A 7,781-nucleotide genomic window follows, 5' to 3' on the forward strand; every position below is an offset into this window, starting at 1 on the left:
GGGGCCAGCAGTGAGGAGAGGTGGGGCCAGCAGTGAGGAGAGAGGGGGCCAGCAGTGAGGAGAGCCAGGAGCAGTGAGGAGAGGTGGGGCCAGCAGTGAGGAGAGGCAGGGCCAGTAGTGAGGAGGGGCGGGGCCAGCAGTGAGGAGAGGTGGGGCCAGCAGTGAGGAGAGAGGGGGCCAGCAGTGAGGAGAGGCAGGAGCAGTGAGGAGGGGTGGGGCCAGCAGTGAAGCAAGGGTGTCTCTCATGTCCCTTCCTGCCCCCAGATCTTCAGCCTGGCCTGGAGTCCTGATGGGCAGCAGCTGGCCACTGTCTGCAAGGATGGGCGTGTGCGGATCTACAGGCCCCGGAGTGGCCCTGAGCCCCTGCAGGTGAGTGCACAGGGGTGGGGAGTGACCTCAGACCTGGTTCAGGGGTCCTGGCTGAGTGTCACGTGATGTGCCTCAACAGGAAGGTCCAGGGCCCAAGGGAGGACGCGGAGCCCGCATTGTCTGGGTGTGTGATGGTCGCTGTCTGCTGGTGTCTGGCTTTGACAGGTGAGGACTCAGGGATCCCCATCCCCAGGCTTCAACAGCCACCTGTGTCCACCTTCTCCACAATCACATACATTTATCAGGCTTTCAGAAACCATTCCTGCCCCTCACGGGATGGTTGGGTGGATGGGTAGATCATTGGATGAGTGGGTTAGATGGGTGGATGGATAGGTGGGCAAATGGATGGATGAGTGGATGAATAAATGTGGGCATAGATGGGTGGATGGATGAGTGGGCAGATGGGTGGATGGATGGATGGATGAATGAGGGGGTAGGGGAGAGATGGATGGATGAGTTGTGGGTAAGGGGAGATGGATGCAGGGGAGGGTGAGGGGATAGGGGAGATGGATGGAAGGGTGTTTGGGGGTTAGTGGGGAGATGGATGGAAGGGTGGGTGAGGGGTTGGGGGGAGATAGATGCAGGGGTGCATGAGGGGGTCTGGGGGAGATGGAAGCAGGGGTGGTGACGCACTGAGGGGGAGATGGATGGGTGAGCGATTAGTTGGGGAGAAAAGAGTCAACGGGGGACCCAGAGGCGGAGGGGCAGGTTAGGGTGTGGCTGCGCCGGGCCAGGCCAGCGCTTCTGAGGGCCACACTAGGCCTCACGTGCAACCGAGAACAGAGCAGGGGCTACGTGGGCACCTTCTCCCTGCCCCAGGCCCCTCCAGCTCTGAAACACCTGCTTCTGTCCCCAAACCCCCTTGCAGCCAAAGTGAGCGCCAGCTGCTCCTGTATGAAGCTGAGGCCCTGGCTGGCGGACCCTTGGCGGTGCTGGGCCTGGACGTGGCTCCCTCAACCCTGCTGCCCAGCTACGACCCAGACACTGGCCTGGTGCTCCTGACCGGCAAGGTGGGCTGGGCTGCAGGGTGGAGTGGCAGGCGAGAGGCGGCACGGGGAAGGCCGGTGTTGCTGGAGGGTCCCCAGTCTGCCTTCTTCCCTGCAGGGTGACACCCGTGTGTTCCTGTACGAGCTGCTCCCCGAGTCCCCTTTCTTCCTGGAGTGCAATAGCTTCACGTCGCCCGACCCCCACAAGGTGAGGCCACCCTGGCGCCTGGTGCCCGATGGGACCACAGGGCTGCCCTGCCCCCTGGTGGCCATGTGGGCAAGTACAGGAGCCTGTGGGTCGGGGTCAGAGTCCTGGGCTGGGGCTGGGCCTGGGGCTGTGCCCAGTGACTGGCAAGAAGAGCTGCTGCTGGAATTATTTAGGAAGTTTGAGAGCGGTTGTCATACTCAACCATTATTAAAAAGTATACCATAGGCTGGGTACGGTGTCCTGGAATCCCAACACTTTGGAAGGCTGAGGCAGGAGGATTGCTTAAGCCCAGGAGTTCGAGACTAGCCTGGGCAACATAGCAAGACCCCATCTCTACAAAACAAACAAAAAATTACACTAGATAAGGTTAAACCATATGAACCCAAAATATGAACCTAAAAATAAGAATGTTAAAAACCAAAGTAATAAACACTCAGTTTATCACTTCTAATTAATTTATCCAATTTTACTGTTGTTTGTGCTGAGGTCACACGTTTCTGTGTTGGAGTGCATGGAGGAAATGCAGGATGATGTGCTATGTACATCTCTTCCCAACACCACATTCAGGGAGTGGAGGAGGCATCTAGAAGCTGTCCATGGTGGGAGTTTGTACGCTATGGAAACAGGAAAACACCACAAATCCGGGCTTTCCCTCCAGAGAGCAGGTTGTTCAACATGATCAACACATTACTGTCCAGGGACAGGCCCTAGGCATGGTGGTCCTAAGTGAGGGGTGCTGGCACCCTGGGGAGACTATGTGTCCAGCCATGAGCTCTAGGTCCCAGTGGCAGCTACGACTCCCTTGCTCCCCCAGGGCTTCATCCTCCTGCCTAAGACAGAGTGCGATGTGCGGGAAGTGGAGTTGATGCGGTGCCTGCGGCTGCGCCAGTCCTCCCTGGAGCCTGTGGCCTTCCGGCTGCCCCGAGTCCGGGTGAGGGTGGGGACCTGGGACTCCCATGCCCACCCCCTTCTTGGTGCCTAGAGGGAATTTTGGGTCCCGTCCGGCCCTGCTTCCAAACTTCCCCACCCATCGTTCTTTGGGGACACCTACCCCCTTCTGCTGAGATGCTGAAACTCATGGAAGCCCCAGATGGGTGGGAGGGTCCCAGGTCTTGCCCTGTCCCTCCCCAATAGATGCTCATGTGCCCTGGGCCCCGGTCAGTGTCTGAGGACAGCCCGTTTCTCCCTCTGCAGAAAGAGTTCTTCCAGGATGACGTGTTCCCAGACACAGCCGTGAGCTGGGAGCCGGTGCTCAGTGCTGAGGCCTGGCTGCAAGGCGCTAATGGGCAACCCTGGCTTCTCAGCCTGCAGCCTCCTGACATGAGTCCAGGTGCACTGAGGGACTGGGTGTGGGTAGGAAGCAGGATGGGGGTTGGAGAAAGGGATAGAAGGCCCAGGTTGAAGTTCTGTTCCTGTTGGCACGCCAATTCCTCTGGCCCTTGGGAGGGTGGAGTGGCTGTGTCAATCAGTCTCTGAGCCGCCCCTGGAGGGCAGGGCCCGTGGTCTGTGTTTTCATCACAGGTCCCCACCCCTAACACACACACACACACACACATGCACACACTCTGGTGTTTAGGGCAGGGCTTATGCACTGAGGCTGCATTGACTGTTAACACCACCTCTTAGATCTGTACCTCTTAGAAATCCTCTTAGAAATCCCCTAGGTAGGCCGGGCGTGGTGGCTCACACCTGTAATCTCAGCACTTTGGGAGGCCGAGACGGGCGGATCACGAGATCAGGAGATCGAGACCATCCTAGCTACCACGGTGAAACCCCGTCTGTATTAAAAAAAAAAAATTAAAAAAAAAAATTAGCCGGGCATGGTGGCGGGCACCTGTAGTCCCAGCTACGTGAGAGGCTGAAGCAGGAGAATGGCGTGAACCCGGGGGGCGGAGCTTTCAGTGAGCCGAGATCGCGCCACTGCACTCCAGCCTGGACGACAGAGTGAGACTCCATCTCAAAAAAAAAAAAAAAAAAAAAATCCCCTAGGTCAGCCAGGCACGGTGGCTCACGCCTGTAATCCCAGCACTTTGGGAGGCCGAGGTGAGTGGATCACCTGAGGTCAGGAGTTTGAGACCAGCCTGACCAACTTGGTGAAACCCCGTCTCTACTAAAAATACAAAATTAGTCAGGCGTGGTGGTGGGCGCCTGTAATCCCAGCTACTCCAGAGGTGGAAGCAGGAGAATCACTTGAACCCAGAGGAGGCAGAGGTTGCGGTGAGCTGAGATCACACCATCGCACTCCAGCGCCTGGGCGACAAGAGCAAAACTCCATCTCAAAAAAAAAAAAAAAAAGAAAGAAATCCCCTAGGGCTTAGCACCAAAGAGCCCTCACCAAGTCAACTCTCTGATGCCTGTCCTTGCCCTGTCCCAGTGAGCCAAGCCCCCCGAGAGGCCCCTGCTCGTCGGGCCCCATCCTCGGCACAGTACCTGGAAGAGAAGTCAGACCAGCAAAAGAAGGAGGAGGTAGGCATGGGAGAGAGCAGCCGTGCGGAGGTGACAGAGCCCTGGCTGCGCCTGACCGCGGCCCCTTAGTTCTCCATCCCCAACCCAGACTGGGACGGCAGCCACATATCACATCCCCTTCACACCGGAGCCTGGTGGGAGACCTTCTAGAGCCCTGCCACTGACCATGGGGCATGGGAAGTTGGGGAGGGCAGTGGGAGCCTTGCCCTGGCCAGACCAAACCCATCCCAAGCTGGAGGTTCTGGGCCCAAGTGCTTTTGGGACCCTGGAGTACATTTTGAGCGTTTGAGGCCCGTGCAGAGACAGTAGCCCCTGTATCTGGTGCCACATGCCGGTCTGTCAGTCTCTGACTCCCCCCATCTCTTCTTTGTGTCTTTTTCAGTAGAAACCCATCGATTTTGTCAGGGCTGTAATTAAAATGGCTCTTTTGAGGCCTGGCACAGTGGTTTACGTCTGTAATCCTAACACTTTGGGAGCCCAAGGCAGGTGGATTGCTTGAGCTCAGGAGTTTGAGACCACCCCTGGGCAACATGGTGAAACCCCATCTGTACTAAAATCCAAAAATTTAGCCAGGCGTGGTGGCGGGCGCCTGTGATCTCAGCTACTCGGGAGGCTGAGGCAGGAGAATCACTTGAACCTGGGAGGCGGAGATTGCAGTGAGCTGAAATCGCACCATTGTACTCCAGCCTGGGTGACAGAGCAAGACTCCATCTCAAAAAATAAATAAAAATAAAAATGAAATGGCTCTTTTGGCCAGTCATGGTGGCTGACACCTGTAATCCCAGCACTTTGGGAGGCCAAAGCAAGAGAATCTAAGCGATGGAGTTTGAGACCCAGCCTGAGACCAGTGAAACCCCATGTCTACAAAAAATTTTTAAAAATTAACCAGGTGTGGCCAGGCAGGGTGGCTCACACCTGTAATCCCAGCACTTTGGGAGGCCGAGACGGGCAGATCACCTGAGGTCAGGAGTTTGACACCAGACTGACCAACATGGTGAAACCCTGTCTCTACTAAAAACACAAAATTAGCCGGGCATGGTGGTTCGTGCCTGTAATCCCAGCTACTCGGGAGGCTAAGGCAGGAGACTCACTTGAACCCAGGAGGCGGAGGTTGTGGTGAGCCAACATTGCGCCATTGCACTCCAGCCTAGGCAACAACAACGAAACTCTGTCTCAAAAAGAAAATACATAAAAATGAACCAGGTATGGTGTTACACACTTGTAGTCCCAGCTACTTGGGAGACTGAGGCAGGAAAATCGGTTGCACCCAGAAAGTCAAGGCTGCAGTGAGCCATGATTACACCACTGTACTCCAGCCTGGGTGACAGAGCAAGACCTTGTCTCTCAAAAAAAAAAGGCTGGGCATGGTGACTCACGCCTGTAATCCCAGCACTTTGGGAGGCTGAGGCGGGCGGATCATGAGGTCAGGAGATCGAGACCATCCTGGCTAACATGGTGAAACCCCGTCTCTACTAAAAATACAGAAAATTAGCCAGGCGAGGTGGCAGGCGCCTGTAGTCCCAGCTACTCGGGAGGCTGAGGCAGGAGAATGGCGGGAACCCGGGAGGCGGAGCTTACAGTGAGCCGAGATTCAGCCACTGCACTCCAGCCTGTGTGACAGAGCGAGACTCCATCTCAAAAAAAAAAAAAAAGCCCTTTTCATAGCATTGTCAGGGTTGTTCTTGGAGTGGGAGTAGCAAGTCCTGTTCCCTTCCCTACCCTTCTGCTGTCCCCTCTCTCAGCTGCTGAATGCCATGGTGGCAAAACTGGGGAACCGGGAAGACCCGCTCCCCCAGGACTCCTTTGAAGGCGTGGACGAGGACGAGTGGGTGAGTGGCGAGTGGCCTCACTTCCCGGCAGGCAGCACGGTCCCTCGCACACGCCACAGTGCATGCCTCCTCCCTTCCCAGGCCCTCCTGACTCCCTCCCACCTCTTGGTGTTTCACCCCAGGACTAGCCTGCGCCCCCGTCACCTCCACCCCACCTACGCTGCCACCTCCTAGTGCACACCTCACAGCTCATCCTCAAGCTGGAAGATACCTCTCTGGCCCCGGCACATGTCACCCCTGCGCTCCTGGCTTCCCTCGGGCACTTCCACAGCCTCTGGGCCTCTGGCAGCTTCCAGGGACTGTTCTCACCTCTGCTGTCTCTGGGGTCAGCTGCTGGTCATCAGCTGCCCACTAGCATGTAGCCAGGGGTGCAGGGTGGCGGGAGGTCAGTAGCATGTCCCCAGGCAGGCCCTGGGCACCCTGTCTCCCCTGGTCTCACTGCTGACCTGGGCTGGTCCCAGCCTGGGTTGGCCTCATCCAGGATCTTTGGTCACCCCACACTGCCCCATCTTGCCTGCTGTCTCAGTTCTGGTCAAGCGCCTTGGGGGCTGGCCCCCCACCGGGCCTTCTGGAGCAGCACCAGTCTCAGGGCCCTGGGACCAGCTGCCCTGCTTCCCAGGTTTGTAGCCAGGAGAAGGGGGGCATCGCAGAGCTGATGGTCCAATAAGGGGGTGTGAGCCCTGCAGGAACTGTCCCGCACCTGCCCTGGATGTTCTCAGCAATTAAACTTTTTTAAGCTGGCCACCTGTTGTGCTGCTGTGGTCTCTGGGCTGGCTGGAAAGGAAAGGGGACAGGAATGTGGGTGGCAGGGATCTGGCCCTGGGCTCCCCTTTATCTCAGCCTCACTCTGGTACCAAGGCCCAATCAGCTGCGCATTGCTGGGAGTCATTCGCTCACCATTCAGGTTCCTGGCAGTGCTCTGGATGGCGGGATGCTGTAAAGGACAGGCGAGATAAGGCCTTGCAAGGAGCTTCAGCCTCTTACAGCCGCCTTATGCAGGGGAGCCGGACTGTCTGCACGCGAGCAGATAGAGTGTGAAGACAGCAGTAAAGAAGAGAAACTGGCTGGGCATGGTGGCTCATGCCTATAACACCAGCACTTTGGGAGGCCAAGGTGGAAGGATCATTTGAGACCAGGAGTTCAAGACCAGCCTGGCCCACATGGTAAAACCCAGTCTCTACTAAAAATACAAAAAGTAGCCAGGCGTAGTAAGCGCCTGTAATCCCAGCTACTTAGGAAGCTAAGGCAGGAGAATTGCTTGAATCCAGGAGTCAGAGGTTGCAGTGAGTCGAGATCCCGCCATTGCACTCCAGCTTGGGCGACAGAGCAAGACTCAGTCTCAAAAAACAAACAAACAAAAAAACCTGTAGGACAGGAAGCAGCTGGGATGCAGCGAGGCAGGGAATTCAGGGTCTGAGAAGGTGACTTTCAGCTAAGAGCCAAGACCTGAAGGCTGAAGAGGAGCCAGCCAGGGAGAGAGCCACTTCCGAGGCGAGGAAGTACAATGTGGGCACAGAGAGAGGAATGTGGAGGGCGGGAGGAAGAGGAAGAAGGGCAGTGGTGCAGAGCAGGGGTCCAGGCGGCCCAACTTCCATCCCACCATTTGCCGAATGGTGTGTGCCAGATGCCCTTCCAGGCGCTTGACATCTAAGAGCAGAGGAGAGAAAAGTCTTGCCCAAAAGGAACTCCCACTCCAGTGGAAGGAAACAGATTCTCAACAATAAACATAAAGGGAGGCCAAGGTGGGAGGATTGCTTGAACCCAGGAGTTTGAGGTCAGACTGGGCAACATAGGGGGACCCTTGTCTCTACAAAGAATACAAATATTAGTCGGGCACAGTGGCTCACACCTGTAATCCCAGCACTTTGGGAGGCCGAGGCGGGCGGATCACGAGGTCAGGAGATCAAGACCATCCTGGCTAAG

The 7,781-nt window shown here is 56.7% G+C and overlaps 2 protein-coding genes across 5 annotated transcripts in view; one reads left to right on the forward strand and one right to left on the reverse strand.

The window, feature by feature from the left end:
• The window catches only part of VASN (vasorin), a 30,353-nt gene extending 24,327 nt beyond the window's left edge, over positions 1-6,026 (reverse strand). Inside the window, exon 1 of the mRNA XM_011978489.1 lies at positions 6,014-6,026. The gene's annotated coding sequence lies outside the window, so the exon portion shown is untranslated. The remainder of the gene's footprint in view (positions 1-6,013) is intronic.
• Positions 1-7,781, forward strand: part of LOC105538594 (mitochondrial import inner membrane translocase subunit TIM16) — an 89,207-nt gene that overhangs the window by 68,131 nt on the left and 13,295 nt on the right. For 3 of the 4 annotated variants that reach the window (XM_011978484.1, XM_011978485.1, XM_011978487.1), the window contains 9 exons: positions 265-369; positions 449-534; positions 1,238-1,379; positions 1,474-1,563; positions 2,378-2,494; positions 2,758-2,893; positions 3,938-4,029; positions 5,772-5,858; positions 5,981-6,602. In XM_011978484.1, the coding sequence (XP_011833874.1) occupies positions 265-369; positions 449-534; positions 1,238-1,379; positions 1,474-1,563; positions 2,378-2,494; positions 2,758-2,893; positions 3,938-4,029; positions 5,772-5,858; positions 5,981-5,986 (861 nt within the window). In that variant the 3' untranslated portion in view covers positions 5,987-6,602. Of the gene's footprint in view, positions 1-264; positions 370-448; positions 535-1,237; positions 1,380-1,473; positions 1,564-2,377; positions 2,495-2,757; positions 2,894-3,937; positions 4,030-5,771; positions 5,859-5,980; positions 6,603-7,781 lie in introns of those variants that run through there. The other variant, XM_011978483.1, reaches the window with a different exon arrangement.

The sequence above is a fragment of the Mandrillus leucophaeus genome, unplaced genomic scaffold (assembly GCF_000951045.1).
Source record: "Mandrillus leucophaeus isolate KB7577 unplaced genomic scaffold, Mleu.le_1.0 Scaffold195, whole genome shotgun sequence".
Classification (NCBI taxonomy): domain Eukaryota; kingdom Metazoa; phylum Chordata; class Mammalia; order Primates; family Cercopithecidae; genus Mandrillus; species Mandrillus leucophaeus.